This window comes from Gavia stellata, chromosome 9 (genome assembly GCF_030936135.1).
Source record: "Gavia stellata isolate bGavSte3 chromosome 9, bGavSte3.hap2, whole genome shotgun sequence".
In the NCBI taxonomy this organism is placed as follows: domain Eukaryota; kingdom Metazoa; phylum Chordata; class Aves; order Gaviiformes; family Gaviidae; genus Gavia; species Gavia stellata.
The window spans coordinates 26,222,282-26,243,583 of NC_082602.1; the positions used below are offsets into that span (position 1 = coordinate 26,222,282).

Here is a 21,302-nt window from a genome sequence, read left to right on the forward strand (position 1 = left end):
CGGCCTCATCTGCAGCCTGTTCGGACATTTCAGGTGTTCAGGAGCTTTTTCGCCCTCTACCCCTGGCAAACTACCACTTGAGGACTGAACTGGAAAGTTTGGGGCTGGTTTTCCTCAGTCTGCTATCCTGTTTCCAGTGGATGTTTTTGCAGCTAGAAGAGGGAAGCTGTATGAGACACTGAGTCACCTCTGTGCTTGCTACCAGGTCCCTGCCTCAGCTGGGAAAAATCAGTCTCATCCTCCGTGCCTCAGTTTCTCTATCTCCAACTGATATGAGCAACAGCTTCTTACATGCAGAGACTGTGTTTTCTTTAAAGCACAGACTGTCTCCTACTAGGAATTTGCTCCAAACTCTGACCTGTGCAGAAGCCACCTCTGCTTTTCTTGATGGCTTTTCATAGACCCCTTAGAAACAGCCTGGAAACAACCAATAGGACTGACAGTTCATAAGACATGGGTGCCAGGACATGGAGTAAGAAACATGCTGGGACCGAGGCTGCAACTAGAGAATTCAAGGCTAGAGGAGATGCTAGAATCCTCTGCAGTTGCCTCTGAAACTAAGGAGGCCAGGTTATATCAGCCTGCCTCGAAACATTGACAGCTGTAACTCAGGTTTGCTTAAAGCATCTCTATGGCAAAAAACACATGGAAAAGGATCCCATTTTGCTCTGCAGACGACAAGAGCAGGCTAAGCCACCTCTGATCTTGGTGGATGGGCTTATTTCAGCCCCCCTCACTGCTAAAACATCTGGAAGACAAAACGGATCTTATTTTTAAGTGTTTTTTTCTTGGTTTGTACTCAGGTCCAGATTCATGTTTTCCCTTTCTTAGTTTCATGAGTCAGTCCTTCAGCACTTGGTGATTCCCCCTCACAAAGAGACCAGGGGCCCCCACGCTCATTTTGATAAGCTCAATCCACCAGAACCTACAAGGCATTTTCTCTGGGCCTGAAATCCCACCATGCCTCTTCCCCGTGCCAGCTCCAGTGGCACCTCGATCCTCCCATCGAGGAGGTGGCACTGAGCCACTGACCCTCCATCCCAGGAAGCTCACAGCCCTTGGATGGCCACCCCTTGCTGCAGACCCTGGGGACAGCAATGAGACCTGATGCTGTTCTCCTGCCTGCTTACAGTCCTGGTTGCTTGGGACCATTTTTAGGGAGGAAGAGCTGCTGCAACCCATCTCATGGGCAAACACAGCATGCTGGCACTATCCCAAAGACACATCCCAAGGAGCACTTTCCACTCTCCTACCCAGACACAGGATCTTCCATGTCCAGGGTACTGCAAGACACTGCCCAACAGCACACCCCACAGCAGGATCTGACGCTACACCTGGTCCCCAGCTCTGGCCAGTGCTGCCCCATCCTTCCCCAGCCTCCACGCATCTTCATGGAGGACCAGGAGTTTGATACATCACCAGCCTGACCATGAGCCACTTTGGATCAGCACAACCCAGGGTTTGGCTGCCATGCGCTTTTGGCATTGATTTTCTCTCATGCTCGTACGAGATGAGACTGCAACATCTGCTGAACGGGCATTGGTACGTAATGAACCGCAGTCGCCGCCCTGATTGACAGCCCAGTAATCCTGCAGAAGAACCGAGGAGCAGACAACCAGCCAGACACCAACCCCTGGACAGCTTTTTCCAGTTTCCATGCAGGGTCAGGCTGTGTTTGTCCCTGGGCTCCATTGGGTTCAAAAGAACAACTGTTGTCTTTGCATCTCACGGAGCTTGGCCACTAATGCTGCTTTAATTGCTGGGCAACTTTGCTACCAGGTCCTGAGCAGGCAGGTGTGTAGCTGACTGTCAGCTGTGCAGTGTCACTGCTGTCCCAGCATCATTGGGAGGTGGCTGGTGGGGTCACCCCACACCAAGGGTGCCAGCGCAGGGACCCACAGGCACCTGGGGCAGGGAGCTGCAGGGACCCAGGGGGATGTTCAGCACCATCCCTTGCCAAGGTGGCCTTACAGTCCAGCATAGCACCACAAGGGAGCCCAAAAGCCCCCTGCCCTTCTCCCCACTTCATGTCCCCATGGAGGAACCTTTCCAGTCCAGGACAAGGTTGCCACCAAGGATCCATCACAGGTAATGGTACCTCAGGCTCCGTAATGTCCAGAGTCCTGCCCTAGACCTCAGGCACATCCCAGCCCTGGGGCTGTGCTCCCTGGCAGCTCACCCTGGAGCTGGGACTACCCGTCCCAGACCACCCTGCCAGCTCTGCTCCTGCACACCTGTATTCCACCCACACCAGAGACAACTTTAACCCTAAACCTAAACCCCCCACCCCGAGGACTGCGCCATGAAAACCCTGACCCAGCCTGCCTGCAAACACCCAGAATGAGCTTCACCCCCCAGCTCCGCAAGCAAGGGCTGTGGGGAGCCCTCGCTAATGCAACCAGCGGGGAAGGGCTGCGGGTGCCAGCAGCTCTTCAACTGTAATGAAAGTCTCAGGTATCCCAGCCTGGCCAAATCACCTCCTACAGACGCAGCACGGCGCTGGAGTAGCAATAAAAGTGTCAGGGACGTCTCCTCGTGCATCACCAGAGTGCAGCATTTCAGGAGCGGCCTGCGCAGAGGTTAATTATTGCTTCCCTCTCTTCCCATCTCGCTCCCAGTTTAAGATGGATCTGACTGTCAGGAGGGGTGACAGATGAAGACAAAGCACAGGTACGGCTCCCATGAACTCTGCGCCCGTCTGTATCATCCTAGAGCAGCTGGGAGCGCGTGGAGCAGAGCTGGGGGGGAGGCAGAGGAGGGGGAGAGTTGAGAAAGCAGCAACCCTACCAGCGCTGGAACAGATCTGCTGGGGGGGGACATGGGGTTGCTGGACTGGGAGAAGAGAAATTACAGCTCCTTTCACTCCACTCTTGTGGGAAAGGGATTTTTTTCCCTCCTTGCCTCTGCATGCAGATTCAACACTTCGCGTAAGATTGGCAGAAACCTTTCCGCAAACATCAAGGTTTTAGGCTGAGCATGAGAAAGAGCACATGGTCAGATGCCTTCTGCTCCATGGAGCTCCCATCACTGCAAGCAGAGACACATATTTGAGCATCTCCCCCTTGAGATTTAATGTAAGAAAATCTGGGATCAGGGTCCCAGCTCTGCCACGATCACAGGTCTCTGAAGTCCCATTCCATAGAGCAGCTTTTGACTGGAACAGCACTCAAGACTTTTGGGTGGAAGAACATTTGGAGGTGCTGTTTTGAGCAGTCCTCACAGACAGACAGATCTGAGCATCCCTCCTCCACGTGCAGTGACAGGTGGCTTGTCTTTCACCTTCCTCCCTGGCCAGTGGCTTTAGTGCTAGCATAATTATTGCCATTAAAACATTTCTTTGACCACTGGAGGTGGAAGAGATGACCATGACCTTTCTCTCAGTTTCCCAGGACATGTCCCTCTCTCCAGAGAAGCTTTCAGATTTGCTGGCCTGTTTTGACCACCTTTCTCCTCCCAGTGACCAAACCCACTGCCCAGTAGGCACCCAGCCCCTCTATGCCCAGCAGGGACAGGATGCAGCTGCCTCCAAACTGGCTTCTCTCCATTTTCCAGCCAGATGGGGAAAATCAGTTCCTATGCAGCAGACAGGGGCACATTGGGCTCTCCCAGGAAAAGCCAGCTGCTTTGCCTCCCAGGCAGTTTTTTTAGTAGTTAAGGGATGCTGTGACAGGGGAGCACGTGCTGGTTTTCCCTGCTGCCCCCGCACAAGAATTCCCCGGGTAGCAGGAGCAGGGGCTGGGGCCAGCCTTTTCCACTCCAGGAAGGTTTGGAGGGGTTCATCAGGAAGATGGATTCGTGCCCCTTCCCCTGGCACTCACCTCAATCTGGTTTAGCTCTCACCCGTGCAGAAGGGCTGCCAAAGCAGCGCTCAGCATCTGGCTTCAGGGAGGGGGAGGCGGTACAGGCTGGGAACTGCAAGCCTGGGAGAAGCACCAGTTCCTTGGAGCAGAGCAGCACCCAGCTCTCCATCTCCTGCCTTCCCCTTGCTCATGATCACTGACACTGCAGTCAGTTCAGAGGGGTAGAGCCACCCCAAGGCACCCAGGATGGGAAATTACTCCCATTCCCACTTCCCAAAAGGGTTTGTATTTTATCCCATGCCATGAGCCGAGGGATGAGAAATGCCAGCATTGGCAGTTTTTATCCCCATGGAAAGGCTTTCACAGATGACCTCAATGGGAAGGTCTGCCTCGAGCCGTTCCCAAACGGTGCCTTTCCTTTCCAGGCTTTCCGGCTGTTTCAGTCTCATTTGATGCCATTTAGCTGCAGTTGCTGAAGGAAACATCACTTCAAATTAAGCCAGAGGGGAGCACTTCAGCTGGACAACTTTGAAGTAGAAGGTTTTGATAAAAGCCTATATTTCCTCCCCTTCTTGATCTTTTTTTCTTCCCCCTCTCCAAATGGTCAGCTTTGGCATGGCGGCTCCCACACAGCCAAGGGAGAGGCTGCGACTTCCCCCCAGGGGCATCTCCCCTCACTCAGCCAAACAGCCTCTCCCCCAGAACGATGGGCTCTGTATCAGCAGCTGAACCCAAGTTCAGTCCCTCCATATTGCCCAGCAGCAAGACAGCAGATTTAAAGCAAAGCCACCCAGAGGTCCTTTCTCCCTCCATGTGCACCCTAAACAGACCAGCTCCCTGCTGCTGGGAGGGTACAGAGCCCAGAACATATTTCCAAGGACTTAAGTTCCAAGAGGAGCAGCACAATTATCCTAACCCACTGCCAGCCTGCCCCATAGCTTATACACGGCAGTTGCCACATTGCAACCAGGGTAGGATGGCCTCTTCAGATCCAGAAGCGTTCTGCCTCATTTATACCATGGGAATAAATGAGAAGACACTTTTAAGCTGCTATTTAGTTACCCCCTGCCTTCCAGACGGCTCCCACGAAGCTAGGAGGCTTCCATCTTCCCAGCTGCTTTCCCAAGCCCTTTCGAACCCCAGGGCTCAGCTCCGGGCAGGCTGGGCCATCAGCGCACCGAGCAAGAGCAAACCAGGGCTCTGCCCAGCCTCTGGCAAGCTCCCAGCATTGTCCTCGGGTGGAGGCTCATCTCCCACCTCCTCCTCGCCAGCCCTCCTGGAGGGCAGCAGGAGCACCCAGGCTGCCGGCAAGCACATCTGCCTGCCAGGGGGGATGTATAGGGAAGGCTGAGGAGCTCAGAGCATATCCCTCCCTGCACGACAGCTAAACGAGCCAAGACAATTAAAAGTACCATTTGATGGCTCCCTGGCAGAGCTGGAGTCTCTCTCTTTTAATAAAAGGCCTCTTTCCCGAAGTCGCTCAGGCTGCGGCAAGGGCTGCAGCTTGTGAAGTGCGAGAGCCCTTCACATTTAATTAAACAGCCCATCCAAGCCTGCCTCGTGTCGGCAGAGCTTGCTGCGCTGCCGGAGGTGCCCTGGCACCTCGCTCACACTGCAGCCCTTGCCAGGTGAAATGACCCTACCTCTTTGGACATCCCCCCCCCACCTGCACCCCTGGCACAGGCAGAGCTGAGCCCCAGCTTGCCTGGGCTGCACGATGCCACCCCGAACCAGGCTGACATGCTCTCAGATATCAGTGCCCAGAGGGTACTTGGACCTTACAGAGCTGCCATCCCCTGTGATGTGAGCCCTGCTCTCCAGAGAGGAGCTGAGACCCAGCAGCTTATTACATGCAGACTGACGAAATGAGGTTCCTCTGGAGGTCTCTGGGGTATGAGACAGCCTGTATGGGACAGCCAGGGATAGAGGAATCCCTCAGTGGGTCCAGCCCCATGGAGAACCACATAGTCCCTCTACATCTCTGACCTGCAGCTACAGAGGCCACCCTGCAGCCGGGACGCCACGGCCATGGCCTCCCCGAGCCCTGTGTGTAGTCAGGGCCAGCTTCCGCCCATCTCCAGCTCTGGTCCTCATCAGCCCAAGAAGGGGAAATGCCCTGCTCTTGCCCAGGGCAGATAAGAGAGATGGATAAGGGTGGGGGCAGAGGGGAGGCCAACATTTGGGTAGCTTGGCTGGCTTTTTGGAGAGCACTTGCTTTGCTGAGACCTGCAGCTTAACCCTTCCTTCCCCAAGCCCAGAGCAAGCTGGTGGTGGGAGAGACCTGGAGTTTGGGATGACTCCATCCTAATGTGCTCAGTGCTTTTGGCCCTCATGTTTGAAGTGAGCCCTGTTGAGCTGGAATCAGCAGCACTTGTTTCTGGCTCCTCCATCCTTGGGCAGGACAGGCAGCATCCTCCCTCCCAAAATGCTTGCAGGGGAACTGCCACTCCCATGCTGCAACCGCAGCAGCCCAGTGGCTGATAGTTTGTTATCTACAGACACCGGGACTTCAATCCACTGGCTGCAGCTGTACTTGCAGGACACGCCAGACCAGGGCTCCCAAGACCCTCTTAGTCCCACTGACCCCAGCCAAGATGCAATAACAAATTTTTTTTTTTTTTTCCTGTTTTTTCCTCCCTACCTGAGCTCTCCTGGCAGGGAAGGACTCGTTCCACCAGATGGAGAGATGCTGAACAGCCCCCCCAGCCCTCCACTGCATACAGCAACACACAGCTACAAAGCAAGAACGGTGGATGGAAACAGGAGATGTGAGTCTCCCACTGCTTCTCCTCTTGTCCCAGCTGTGGCTGGGAGAGGGACATTATTAAAGGAGAAGGCTCAGGCTGTGCTTTGGATGTGGGTGTCCAGCCAAGTGAATTTTTGGGGTTCTCACTAGTAGTCCAAAGTTGCTGTCCCATGCTCCCCTCCCACGTTCCCAAACCAGCTGAGCCCAGACAGCCAGGGAGGCTGCTGATGGATTCGAGCACTCCCCTACTCACGGGGGCTCAGGGGCTGCTCTGCAGAGACCCCATCATTCACACTTCAGGCCTGCCAAGCCAAAGGCGCAGTAATTGCAAGCCAGATACCCCCCCACTTCCGAAACAGCGTGCTTCGGCAGGGACCAGGCACAGGGGCTCCCATTTCCGCCTGCCTCCGGCTGTTACGGAGCAGAGAAGTGACAGAGAGCAGCCCCAGGGCAGAAAGGGCTGCGAGGAGAGACAGCAACCAGTGCACTGATAAGGCAGGTCCCTGCTGAGAACCTCCTTGCTTCCAAGATAACCCGCCCCAGCTGCTCTCCAAAGGGTACCTGTGCTCTCCACAGGTTGTGCCCAGGAACACGTTATTTCCCTGCTCCAGCTCATCCCCCTCTCCCCAGGGGGTCAGACACCAGTCCCACACTCTAGCCCCACACAGAGGGGAAAGCCCAGCCCAAGGGAAGCTGTGCTGGGCACAGGGGGCAGACCCAGGACATCAGATGAGGACGTGATCTGAGATACAACCAGGACCACCATCCCCACAGACCATCAAGGACAGGTCCTTTCCCCAGCTGAGCATGAGTGAAGGCCAAAACCCACCTGTGTTGAAAGAAGAATCCCCCCCACACTCCTTCACACAGAGAGCTGGGGGGGGCCTCCAGCCCTTTTTGGGCTGGTGCCACTCCTGATGGCCCTGCACAGGGATGGTCACCTCAAGGGGACAGGCAAGACACCATGTTCCTTCACTGGATCCAGGTTCAAAATCCCACTCCCAGCCTCGGTAGTTAGCAGACATGCACAGAGTCACATCAGCAACCCTTGGGCTTTTAAAGCCAGAAGTAGTTGGGCTTTCAGCAAACACAGAAAAAAAGCAGTATCAAGTTAAAGTCTTTTACAGGCTCCACCAAGCACCAGCACTGGCAGAAGCCAGAGGATGTTACCCAGCATCAATCCCAGCATGAACCCTCTGCTGTCAACACCAACTAAAGAGCCTGCAAAAGCTGCCCCACACACAGCCCTGCCAGCACTTCAGCCAAGCTGGAGGAATGAGGCTGCCTGCATGGCTTTATCTGGCTGGAAAGCCCTCCTTAAGATAGGATGCTGCTTGCTCTGCTGGAAGGAGCTGCAGGTGCCCTAGAAACCCTGGCTCAGCCCCAGGCTGCTCCTTGCCTGGACTGGGACAAAGCCCCCCCCATCTCCCACAGCCTTAGTGGGAAACGGACTCTCTGTTGTCTAATATAGCAAGAGCAAAGCTTGCATCCAGGGAACTGTCTTTCCTTGAGGCCATTCCCCCAAGCCAGAGCGCAGGGCAGTCATACAAACCCCCATTTCCACAGGGGACCTGCATAGGCAGTCCCCACACCACCTCTCACCCCTCTTCCAGCTGCTCTGCTGGTCTCTGCAGTAAGTACTGGGGTTTGCCAAGATCCTTCCCAAACAGAAAGGTTGCTGTTAGGATGCCAGACCAAGGAGAAGAGGCAAGAAAACCACATCCCTGGGGGAAGTGTCAGCATTCAAGTGCCCAGGGAAGCCCAGAGCAGGGACAGCAAGAAGGCAGTGCCCCAATCCTGCTAGGTGATGAATGTGGGATGCTGCCATCTCCTTCACCCCTCATCTGTGCACAGAGTGCCTCCAGATGTAGCTGGGCCAGCTACCTCACACTCAGCTCCATCACTCAGCTGAGCCACCTCCCTGCAGAGCAACTGCTTGTTACCAGCTCTTAAGCAGACCCAGGGCCTGAAGGGACATCCGTGCAGCCCAGTGGGCAGCACACTGCTTGCTGCAGTATCAGCCACCAGCTCCTGCCCCCAGACCTTGCAGCACCTCACCTTGCACAGCCACACTCCCCTCAAGAGCTCAGCTACCCCCTCCACCTGCTTTTAAAGGCAGCCCCAGGGGTGGTGAGGGTGGAGCAGGTGCAGTTGAGTTCAGAAGGGATGTGGGTGAGAAAGTTTTGGGGGAGAGGGACTAAACCCAAGGCTTTAAAGTACCCTTACAAGCATGCTGCGATGCCAGGGCAGAGCTCTGCCAAGATTGCCCTGGGTGAGGGGCGTAGCAGGCAGGGTGCAGGCAGCAGTTGGCACCTTACGCCTGCCATGCAATAATCCCCTTTTCCCCCTGTCTGGCTCGCATCTCTGTGCCCTGCCCAAGGTCCCTTCGGTCCCAGCTCGGGGGGGCACATGGCAAAGCGAACCTAGCTTTGTGTGCCCCTGCAGCCAGCTCGGCCAGCCTCCCCCCACAGTCAGCATCCCCCCACTTGTCGTGACTGATACGGGAAACCTGGTGCTTTTATTAAACTCTTTGCTTCCTGTTTTAAGCTTAATAATAAATTGCATGTCACATTACGGCTGTGTTTATTAAAACCCATTGGCGTGGGCTCTGCTCTGCAACGGCATTTGAATTATTGAAAGCAACCCCCCGTGGAGACCTATTTGCTGCAAACGCAAGAGGATTTATTTCCATTTTGTTTATCAGATGGCGTAAGTGCTGGGTGGGGGCAGGGAAGCAGTCCTGCTCTTTTCATTTTCTCCCTGAACCAGCACAGCAGGGTGAAGAGGTGGCATGCAGAGGGCACAAGGGAAAATGTGCCCCACCTGCAGTGGGGACAGAAGTCCTGGATGTAGCTGGCCACTCTGCCCTGCTTGTCTCCCTGGCACTGGTTGGCTTCCCCACACCTGGTTGCTCTGTGCCTCAGTTTGCCTGTTAGCAGGGTGAGGTTACAGCGCTGCCAGTTTCCATCCAGGCGTGACCAGCGTTCAGCTCAGGCTGGCAGAGACCCCTGCCAGAAGCCATCGATCTCCCATGGGAGATACCCACGGCGCAGGGGGACCGGCAGGACGGCCACGAGGGGTTTTGACGCTTTTGCAGCCCCGATTTAAAGCACGTACCCAAGGACAGCGGCTGAACGCTTCCAAGCTCTGCCCCGTCCCAGCTGTGCCTGCTGCAGCCGCCTAAAGCTGGTGTCAGGAGGATGCTCTGACTCCCACAAGCATCCCGAGGGACAGTTTAGCACCTGCATCCCTCGGGATGGCATTGCCCCTCCCAGCAAGGCAGAGCTGCTGCCGGGGCCAAGGGGAGGACATGGAGCAGCATGGAGCAGCATGGATTTGGGGGGTTGGGGTGCTCCAGGGGTGCCCAAGGCCACATGTGCCTTCGCCTGCTGCCCAGCAGGGTGGCAGGGCTCGGCGTGGCTGGTGGCTTTGCCAGGAGATGGCACTGTTTAGCGGCTAATCGTGCGGTGGCCCAAATCTGGACTCTGGGATGGAGGCGTAGAGGTGCCTTCTGCTTGGGCCCAGGGGACAGGTGCCGGCACCCCGGAGGGCAGGGAAGGACAGGGACAACGTGTTTTCGCTGGTGGACCATCTCTATCTTCCAAACGTGGTGTGGTTTCCCTGCAGACCTCAAAGCCCTGTGGCTTGGTGGCTGCTTGCGGACCCTGCTGCCGGGCGAGCTCTGGGCAGCCCCAGCGAGGTGCAAAGATGGGGGAGGCACTGGGGTGTGAGGTCTGCTGTCTGGGGAGCAGGGCACACCGGTGTCACCACTGGGTCAGCTGCCGACCATCTCAGCGGCCTCCTGGCCCGTGGTGGTCCCTGGAGACTGCTGGGGACCTGGATGGTGTCCCCGCACCTGAGGCTGGAGTGGTGGGCAGAGCTGAGGTCCCACCAGCAGCCTGCAGCAGGGCCTGCATACAACACGAGCCACAGGTTTGGGGCAGAAAGCAGCTGCTTTGGAGGCTGCAGAGGGCTGTTTTACCTGAATTCCCCCCCCAGCACCCAGAGCTGCAAGTACCCAATGGGGGTGGCCAAAACGCTTGATGGTGGCAGGGGAGTGCCAGTCGTGTGTGTGTTCCCACAGGCACTGGGGTCTGGTGGGTTTTTAACCCACAATTTTGGCACCATTAGCATGTGTCTTCAGGGTCTTTCAGGTGCCAGCAGGATGAGCCCCCCCCTTTCTTTGTCCCCAGCCTCGCAGTGACCTTCGGTGCTCAGGGAGTTGCCTGCACCCCACTCACCCCATGCAGCCTGGAGGTGCCAGGGCCGGTGCGTGCCTGGGGCCGGCGGCCACGTTAGCGCTTCCCGGTCCAGCTGACCCCGTCCCTGACGTCAGCCCGACATCTGGGCCAAACTGCTGCTCTGAGCGCAGGCAGCTGGGCTGGCAAGAGCCGCTTAGCCCCCTCCGCCCTCACCGCCCCTGGAAAGCAACCGCCCCAAAGACCGGCCAGCAAAGGGATTCGGTGCTGCACACTGTCAGGGCACACTCTCTGTCCTCACACTGACACCAGGGTTGGCTGGGTCCCTGGGACCCTTTAGGTACCGGGAGGCAAGCAGAGCATCTGCCACCAGCAGAGCCCAGGGCACCCTCTTCTGTGGGCAGGGCCTGTGGGAAGCATCTGAGCAGCCGTCGGCAGAGCTGACCAAACATTTTTAGAGCCAACAAATAACCTCAATTAAACTCTGTGGCAGTGACCGATTCCAGCCGTGCAATGATATTGGCTCCTTTAATTTTTAAGTGGCTGGAAATGGCAAGACAGGGAGCCAGGGCAGGGGGACACCAGCCCCCTCCGTGGCCCTGGGGCTGCTCTGCTGCCCCTCATCTTGGGGGAAGCGGAGCAGCAATACTGGCCAAGCTGCCAGCCTGTGATGCGGAGAGCCCTCTCCCACACTGGGACCTGGGGAATCTGGGAGATGTAGCCCCCAGTTTGGTTAATTTTGGCCAAGGGTTCTTGCTCAAGCTCAAGATCAAGCTCCCCCCTCTCTCAGCCACCACGTCCCCACTGCTCTCCCTGTAGAGCAGGAGCAGGAGCCAACAGCATCCCCTGCCAGGTACCCGAGGGGTACCCCAGGGACTGGGTGCAGAGCTGAGGGAAGCAAGGACTGAAGCCAATATGCAGATGCCCACATATGCCCGAGCAGGGCATCACCTCGCAGAGCACACGGAGAGCCAGGGACAGGGGTCTGACCCATGCGACCCCCCCCGCCGCTAGCCCAGTGCTGCACCCACACCCAGCACGACCTGGATTTGTGCCGGTGCGGGCAGAGGGAGTCTGGCCCTGGGGAGGGTTGGCATGGCAGCCCTGGCCGGGGGCCAGCCCCAGGCACCGGCGGGGAGCTCAGCGAGCAGCTCACGCCTGCTGATGCGCTGGGATGCTCTCGGGTTTCCCGCAGCAGCCTCAGCCTGAACATGGCCCAGTTCCACCAGCTGATTTGTATGTGAAACGGGGAGGGGTGAAAACACCCTGGCTTCTCCAAAAGCAGGTTTTGCACCCCAAAAAAAGCAAAATAAAAGCCAACAGCATATTTCTGTCCCTGGTCTCTCCCGAACACCCTCCAACTCTGATGTAGCAGCCTCAGGAGGATGCTATTACGCTGTTAGATGGAAGGAGAAATTACGGTATGGGTAGCTTTCGTATTTCCCCAGCTGAGAAGGGTTTTGCTGCCAGAGAGGACAGGCAACCCAGCAGGCAGGCAGGAAGGGCGGCAGTGCTGCCGGCTGTGCCCCGTCAGGCTGCGGTGCAGGGGCCGGGGCTGGCTCAGCCTCACCAGCTGCAGGAATTTTGCTCTGCTGCCAACTTCAGACAAATCCCTTGTATTTGCTTGTTCAGGTTTCAATGCCGTAATTGCATCTTCTGAGCCAGCTCTCGAGAGAAAGAGGAAGAAAAGAAAAGAAAAAAAAAGAGGAAGGAGAGCAGCACGGCGCCCGAGCCGCCAGCCTCGTCGCATCCTGCCCGCTCCTGCCTGGGGACTGGCCAACTCCTTCCTCCCAGGGTCTGGCTCCCCGCCACAGAACTGGACCTCCCTGGAGCTGGGACTGAGTAACCGGGAGCAGTTTGGTCCATGAGGAGGTTTTGAGTCTCAAAAGTCCTGTAAATGCTGCTGGTTTGGGGGTCAAAGCACCCCCTGAGTGGGAGCTCAGCCCCTGGATGCCTGTGGGAAGGGGTCCTGCCGGCCCTCTTTGGGCATGGAGCAGCACAGCGCAGCTCTCGGCTTCTTTCCCACCCTCCCCCAAAATGACGATTTGCTCTAAATCACCAGCGCTGGGAGGCAGGTGGGTTTTCTTTAAAAATGGAGCATTTCCAGTAGAAACAGGAGCTTCCCTGTCCTTCCCCAGCCAGGCACAGAACTGCTTTGCCCCCTCTGTGCTGGCAGGGCTGTGGTCACCCGGGTGGAGACCCTGGTGCCATGGGGCACAGGATGCTGGGATGAGGATGGGCAGAGGTGGGATTGGATCTGAACTGATGGGCGTGCAAAGAGCCAGCCTGATGCATCCCCACTGCTTAGGGGATGGTCTGCGGGGGACCCCCATCCCCATGCAGGGTGAGAAGGGCAGGACCCATGCCAGGACCAGCTGTGAGCACCAGGATGGGCAGGTGGGCTTCTCAACTCAAGCACTCCCACAACAGACAAGGTAGCATCCACAGTGTTTACACCCTCCCTCACCCTCAGAATAATCCTCGTGGATACAGGACAGTCGCCTGGTCTGTGTTGGCTTTGACCTACATGTATATTTTAACTAACATTAACTGAAATGCAAAATAAAGAGCTGCTTGGAAGGGAAAACACAAAGTCGGCTGAAAAAGGCCAAAGTCTTTCTGACCACATGGGTGGTTGGTCCAACATTGTCCAGGGGAACAAAGATAGCACTGAAAACCACAAGTGTCTGGTTTCCTCAAATCACTACTTTTCTGGTTAAAAACAAACTGGGAAAGAAGGATGTTTCGGCAGCAAGTTCCCCAGGTCCTGGGGAGAAGCCTGGCTGTCCCTGCCTTGAGGGACACAGATTGGCCCTGGGGGTGACACACTGGGTGTCACACCCAGGTCCCATCCCTCTGCTCCGGCTTCCCCAAAATGCTTTGCACAGGGCTGAGATGCCCCTGCCCTGGCCTCCCTCTCCTGGGGGAGGATGCCTCCACTCCCACCACCAAGTCCTCATCATACATGGCATGGCTGTCCCTGCAGTGTCCCATCTGCCACCACATCCCCACTCGGCACTGGAGGACAGACCACCCTGCCCCAGGTGGAGCCGCCCCCCGTCCCAGCCCTGTGCCATCAACCAGCCAGTGTCCCCTCCCCGAGCACCCCCAGCAAAGGGGTGTGTCACCCTGTCCCCCACCACAAAAAAAGAGGCTGCTGTGCCAGGACTGTTCAGAGAAGGAGTTTTGGGCTGGGGGGGTGCTTGCTCTGGAGATGTCCCCAACCCTCGGGAACGGCCACTGTGGGCAAGGTGATCTCTGCAGCTCGACAGCCTGTCTCCGGGCTAGTAATAGTCCTCCTCGCTCTCCCCGTAGTCCTCGGGTGTCGTGCGGGGCTTCGGCAGGGAAAAGCCCGTCAGGTTGAGCTGGTCTGAAACAGCAGCGTGGGGACGATGTGACACTGCTCCCCTCAGGGCCTGTCCCCTTCCCCACCAGGACCAAAGCCAAGCCATGCATGCAGCTTGCTGGGGCATCCCCAGCACAGCCCTATGCACCGGCAGATCTCCCACCACACCAGTGCACCCTGCCCAAGCATCCCCTACCTCATCCCTGTGAGAGTGTGGGGACAAGGACATGGTGCTCACCTGGCGTGAAGACGGTCAGGCTGGCTAATGCCACCACCTCCCCGACCCGGTTCCTGGCGAAGCAGCGGTAGGTGCCTTCATCTGTCACCCGCACACCCTGGATCTGGAGCCAGCCTGTAACTTCGTATTTCTGGGGGCCACCTCTGAACTGCAAGGAGGGGGATTTGGTTAGCCTTGGGGCCAGGAAAGCCCCAAGTGGAACTGGGACAGATGGGAAGAGGGATACAAGCCCAGGGAAACTCTTTGCCCCCACCTAAGTACCACTCTGGGGGCAGACGCAGACCCCCTGGATGCAGGTCCCCCCTTTTCCCACTACCCAGGGGAGGGGAGGGGGCGGGGAATGGGCATCTTCTTGCTCCCAGCAGGGTCTGGGACTCCTGCTTTGGGCAGGATCCTGCAGATATGCCCCAGACTCCCAGCAGTGCCCCCAGTGCCACTGTGGTCCCCGAATGGTGGGAGGACGCCAGGGTCAGTCCTCTGCAGGGTGGCTCAGGCAAGGGGGCATCTGTGCTGTGGGAACGCAGCTGGGATGGTCTGGGGTTTGGGGGTCACGCTGGGGAGCACAGGGATGGGACAAGGCAGGGCAGGAGAAGCAGCTGAGCTGCAAAGGCAGACTGGCAGCACAGGAGGACTGCGACCCTCAAACTCTGCCAGGGGCTTCAGGAGGGGCACAGCCAGCCCAGGATTGCTCAGAGAAGACCCGAGACCTCCGTTTTGGCAGACAGAGAGGTCCCAGGACTGCTCTGGCACCAACCATGCTATTTTCTCTTTGTCCCCAGCAAGAAATAACCTTTTCCTGACCCAACTGGGCTGCAGCTGTGTTTGCAGGCTGCTATTATGGTGCGGTGGCTGGGGGTGGAGGACAGCTGAGTCCCCTGCAGTCAGGCAGGGTAGCCCTGCTTGGGGTGAAGGTCCTCAGCCGGATCCTGTGACAGGCTCTGGGGTAGCAGGAAGGTCAGAAAGATGGAGGGGGACCAGCACGTCACCCCGCAATGGTGCCATGTCCTACCTGTTCCCCTGGCTTCCCCCATCCATCCCACCACAGTTTCCTCCATGTCAGTGCCTGACTGCGGGACATGGCCCCTGTTGCCTCTGCCCACACCTTCTAATAGCTGGGTACACCCAGCTGGGCACTATATTTGGGGCCGGTCGCGGGCAGGCTGCTGACCCCTGGGTGTGCCAGCTCTGGGAGGGGAGCCCTGCTTGGAGTGACACGCAGAAAAGGGCAGGGATTGCCTGAGTCTGCTGGTGGGAACAGAGGATAACCCAGGCTGGAAGGGGCCTCAGGAGGTCTTCTCCTCCAGCCCTGCCAGTGGGGCTGCGAGTAAAGCCAGCAGACAGAGCAAACTAAAGGCAAGGAGCTGGGGAACTGCCTGCTGCAGGACTCTGCAGGTCCTAAAAAATGTGCTTGAGTTCAAAAACTACTAGAGAAAATTGCAAAAGATATGGTGATGGCTCCTACCACCGAGACACCAGCCCTGGCACAGCCAGTCCTCATGGTGCACAGGCTTCAGTCACCCCTTCTCATCCCCAGGCATCCAGGCTTGGCCACCCTCAGGTCTGGCAGCCCACTAGCTCTGGGAAGGGCTGGGTTACCCTGGGGCCACGTCTGACATCCCAGGTGCACCACTCACCTGGACAGAGATGTGGGGGTCATCTCCGGGCAGCAGCATCTCCGTGCCATCCTTCCTCCACTCGATGGACGCCATGGGGTAGGCAAAGACCTCGCAGCCGAAGATGACATCCTGCCCGGTGACGTTCCACGTGTCATAGGGAGGAGAGGTGATCTGGGGCTCTGGGGAGGTGGGACAAGACAGCAGGGTGGGCTCAGAAGAGGTTCTACCCTCAGCAGGTCCCATGGGCTCTCCTGGGCTCGTCCAAGCTGGTCTTATTCCAGGGTGGGAGCACTTGGCTCATGTAGAGATGCCAGGACTCTTCCCATGCCCCTCTCCTCTCCCACCCATTGGCAGATCCTCACCTTGCCCCAAGACATGGTCCCTCCTCACAGCCAGAACTGGGGGCTCCCTCCCCAGCCCCCCGCCCCATGGGGGGGTTGCCATCCCTCCTGGCCTAGCTTTCCCCGCCTGCTCAGTGATGCTCAGGGACACACAGGCAGCAGGAACAGTTCAATAACAGCAATGCTACAAAGCAAAGCTCTCCTGCACAACTGGAGCATGCTCCTCCTGCGGGGGAAAGGCTGAGGGGCACTCATCCAGCCCGAGGCTGGTGGGGATGGATGAGGTGGATGAGCTTCCAGCCAAACAAGGCCTCTGCTCTGACACCAGGCTCATGCCAGCAATTAAGGGAGTCAGCGGGTCCCTGGCTGCTGTATGGAGCCAATACCTCCAGGTCCCACATCCCTTCCCTGGAGGGATGGAGTGAGGACCACCCTTCCTACCCACACCTGCTCCAGGATCTGGCCCATAGCATGAGCCAGAGGTCAAGGGAAGGCCTCCACCTCCAAGTATACCTGGGGGAAAAACTCAAGGACATGATGATCTACAGAAAATAAAGTCAACCTTGACACCCCTCAGGCTGTGGTGACAGCACTGGGCAACCTGTGTGGACTGGGCAGACTGGGGCACGGCTTCCCCACCACCGTCCGGCCCCCCCAGCCTCCCACTGGGTTTTAAATGGGAGATGGAAACCACGCAGCCAAGTCAAACCGACCCAGGTTTCCATTTGCAGGAGGCAGCCGCATTTCTCAGGAGTGCCGGGCCAGTGTAAACCCAGCACTGCCGCCAAGAATTTGCTAACAATTCCCTGGAACTTCCCCATCTGCTCCGGCAGGGTTTGCTGCTTCCCATAAACCCCGCTCCCACTTGGCAAAGCTGCTCCCAGACCTCTCCAGGCGCTGGATCCACAGGGACTGCCCCAGAGCAGCAGGTTGAGGGGACTGGGGGGGACATGCCACTGTACGGAGCAGCCCCCAGCACTGCCATGTCCCCAGGGATGCTGTGGGTTTGCTGCCAGGTGAAATAGTTAAGGCAGACTCCCTTGTTTGTCCCTTCCCAAGAGGTACAAGCCTCCATCCTGCTGCCCAGACAGCTGCTCCCAGGGCACTACCTGACTCGCAGGGACCCTCATGGGCCACGGTGAGGTTGGCGTCTGGGTGGGCACGGGCAACCTCCAGGAACCTGCAGATCTGGGCGTAGGTTTTGCCGTCGGAGCCGCAGAGGGCCAGGCGGGAGAGGCAGGTGCACTGGGGCTCGGGCACCTCTCCGTGCCGCAGGTCCCCGGCATCCAGCTGGCACTCCAGGTGCTCCCCGCACTTGCCATAGAAGTGGTTGGTGTTGTCCAGGTCACAGATCTGTCCCTCCAGGTTGGCACACTCCCAGCAGCAGTCGCAGGCATCCCGCACCGTGCCAGCAAGGCACCCTCGCGGCGCCGGGCACTCCTCTGGCCGGCACTCAGCACAGCCCTCCCCTTCCTCCAGCAGCCGCTGCCAGCCCCGCTGGAGGTAGTCAGAGGTGCTGGGAAAAGCCTGGCCCAGCGGGAGCAAAGCCCAGTGCAAGGAAAGCAAGGAAAGCATAAGGCAAGAGGAGCTCAGGGTCTTGGCTTCAGACATCCTCGCGGCAGCTCCTCTATCCTGGTCCCACCATCACTTGGACAGGGACCTCCAGCACTGCTGTGGCGTCCCTGGCTAGATCCGAGGAGCCATCCTGGCCTGCAAGGAGGGAGGATGTGTATTACCAGCAAAGGAAGTGTTTCCCACCCCTCTGGATCCTGGCTGGCTTGCCCTGAGCAGCAGCACTGCGTGATGTGCAGGGAAGGGTTGGTCCCAGTCCCTCACACCCAGCCCCGCAGCCATGTCCTTCCCACCCTGGGGCTCCCCAACCCCTGCTGGGCTCCTCAACCAGCTCCCACCCCGAGATGCTGACCATCTTCCCGTGGGACGGGGCTGCTGACCCCAGACCCACCAGGTTTCATCCTTCTTCCCCGGCAGCCCAGCGGGCAGACCCCAGCCTGCTCTGACTCCACTAAGGCCTGGGGAGCCACAGTGCTGACGGGGGCCCCGACAGGCTGCTCTACACCGTCATGGCTCAGCCGGTTTGTACCCTGCTCTTCGTCTCCTCTCAGGAAGCCGTTCTCGAGCCAGGCGCCCCTTTCCTTTCCCCATCGCTTTGCAAGTCACGAGCCCTTTTTTCCTCCCTCACCATCCAGACAAGCGCAGTGGAGCGACTCATCCTGCAGACAAGGGGTTCTTTCCGCACTGGAGGCAGCCAGCCGAGAGGAGTCAAGCCAGCAGGATGCTCCCGGTCACGCCTGGCTTTTGTCCTCCTCCCCTCCCTGTGCCGTAACCCCTCTTTCTAGGCACCTCCCACCCAAGCAGTGGCTGAAACACCCCCCAAGAAAGCTTTGTGAAGCCCCCAGATATCACACAGGTGACGGGCTGAGCACGGGGGAACTCAGCACACAAATGGGCAGTCAGCAGGCTGGCAGCAGACCCAGCGTGGTCAGCCTGTACCAGCACTGCGGGATCCCTGTCCTCAAACCCCAAGCCTGCACTGTCCCCCAGGTAAGCAGAGAGGCAGATCTGCCCCTGGGCTTCCCATCCGTGCTGGGAGGATATGTGGGGTCTTGGAGCCCATCCCCAGAGGGGTGACAGTGAACTGAACCCCTTTGCAAGCACCCCCTGACCCCCCGTTACACCCTGGCTGCCTTCCCTGAGGTGGAGTGAAATTACTGTCCCCTGGGCCACCCACCACGAGCGAGCAGGGCTGGGGAGGGGACCCAGGCAGCCGGGTGCCCCCTCTCCTCCTGCTGGGAAGAGCACCGAAGGGCAGGCTGCAGCCCCCCGCAGCTGCACCCCGCAGACTCCCCCACCCTCCGGGACGAACGCAGCCCAGAGCTGGGGTGATGGGGATGGCCAGGCCGGTGGGTTTGCGAGGTTAAACACACAAGCTCCCACCGGATAACAAACGGCGAAGCCGTTTACCGGAGACCGCCGAGACCCCTGGGGCTGGGAGGATCCCCGGCCGCAGCGGGTGGGAAGTGGCAGGGGTGGAAGGGGGTCCCGGTGCCGGAGCCCCCCGCTCAGCCCTCCCTACCCCGGGCTGCACGGAGAAAGGCTCCAGCCCCCGATGGATGTGGGGGCCAGGGAAGGGGGGGGATAACTTCAAAGTTGGTCTCTGGCTCCCCAAGTGCGGGGTGCAGGCGCTGGGGGTCCTGGCTGAGTCCTGGCAAGGGGCACGGCGTCCCCTGGGGTGCCCCGGGAGCCACCCCGCCGTAAGCCGCCACTTACCGGAGGTGCCGGCGCCGGGGAGCGGCGGTTTCGGGGGGCCGCGGGCGGGCAGGCGCGGGTGCGCAGTGGCCGTGGCGGCGGGGCTGCTGGCCCCCGGCTGCTCCGACACCCGCCGTGATGTCAGCGAAACGTGAGTCCCCCCGCCCCTCTCCGGGCCCGCGGCCCATCCCTGGACCGGGACCCGGGCTGGCGGGCACCCCTTCCCTGCCGGGGTCCTGCCACCCGCTGCACCCCTGCACCCTGGCCCCGGGGCTTTGCCGCTCCGGGCCCCTGACACCAGCACCTCCCCTCAGACCCCAACACCGGGGTCACCCCAAGCCATGTCTCGGGACCTGGGCTGATGCTCAGCTCCACCCATGGGGAAGGAGGGGACCGGGGTGGGGGGCAGAGAGCCCTCCCGAGCCAGGGGTGGGCATGGCTGGGGGAGCAGGCAAAAGCATCTCTCAACCTGTAATTTGAGTGGGAAACATGGGCTGAAACAGTGTCATTAAACGGGGGGATAATTCCTGGGGGACGTCTGTGCTCACCACACCCTGGGAGCCAGGTACGAAGCAGGTATTGGGGTGCAAGCAACGGCATTACCTTGGCTGGAGCCGAGCAGTCAGGAGCAGTGGTGGGTCTGCTCCACACCACAGCAGTGCAAAACCCGCACGGGGCTGAGGCTCCAGAGCCTCCGGCAAGCTGCCCGGCTGCTCCCTGCCTCAGTTTCCCCGGCTCCGAGGAGCGGGGCACCCAGCATGCCTTTGCAGCACAAACACGTTGTGCATTTGCATATTGCTCCTGCCACTGTGCTGGGGGCATCCCACAGCCCGTTTCCCCTCCTCCAGGCAAGGAATTTGTGGGATTTGCTTCCCCGGTGAAGCTCAGGCAAAGCAAAGCCGTTGCAGGACCCCTCAGAGGATCTGGTTTCCTTCACCACGCTGCAAAATCTGCTTTTGCTTTCCAACACCCTCCTGCAAATTCGTTCTGGGCTGCGGGGCCTTCGCTCAGTTATGTTGCAAATCCGGCCGTGGCTAACGATGGAAAATGTGCCAGGCTTTGGCCCCCCTAAATCCACTTTTGCCGGCCAAACCCCTCTCCAGTCCCCCACCGCAGAGGGGGGTTTCCTGCCGGCTCTGCCTTCGTCCTCGCCTCCCGCTCCCCCTCCGTGGCCCCCAGCCCCTTGGCTCAGGGCTGCCTCCCTCCCCAGCTCCCCTCGCCTGGCCCATCGAGCACGATCCCAGCATGCCGCAGGTTTTCAGCCCTGCATCCATGAGTCGCTGAGCAGCTGGGGCTGCAGCTGCTTTGGGAGCAGGGAAAAAATCAGGAGGGGCTGAGATTTTCCTGCATGCACCCTCAGAGCCAGTTCAGAGCCTGAGCAGTGAGGGGACAGGCTGAGGTGCTGAGCTGCTGGGCTGCCCCCGCCTTGGGATGAAGCATTGCCTGCATGTTCGGGCATCCCTGTGCCAAGCGCACCCTCGCCTACCCCTGCCCCACACGGGGCAAAGCAGTGGGGCGAGCCTGGCCCCAGATGCCACCTTCAGCCCACACAGCTCCTGGCCGGCACAAAAATAGAGCCAGTACTTAAATCCCAGGCACTGCTGAAAAGTGGGGCCAGGAACGGTCCCTGGTTATTTGCTTCTCTTGCCCTTGGCAGAGGGACAAGGGGGGACAAACTGCTGCTGTCCTTCCCCACACACGAGGACCCCAGCCCTGGCTCCTTCTCCCATGTACCATGCTCTGGGTACC

At 58.9% G+C, this 21,302-nt stretch overlaps 1 protein-coding gene across 1 annotated transcript; it reads right to left on the reverse strand.

Annotated features, from left to right (window-relative positions):
- Nucleotides 1-13,914: 13,914 nt before the first annotated feature.
- On the reverse strand, nt 13,915-17,977 carry KAZALD1 (Kazal type serine peptidase inhibitor domain 1). The gene is made up of 4 exons (XM_009820027.2): nt 17,396-17,977; nt 15,964-16,124; nt 14,330-14,477; nt 13,915-14,115 (listed from the first exon to the last, which is right to left on the reverse strand). The coding sequence occupies exons 1-4, from the start codon at nt 17,895-17,897 to the stop codon at nt 14,030-14,032; spliced, it is 897 nt and encodes a 298-aa protein (XP_009818329.2). The 5' UTR covers nt 17,898-17,977; the 3' UTR covers nt 13,915-14,029.
- Between the last annotated feature and the right edge of the window lie 3,325 nt (nt 17,978-21,302).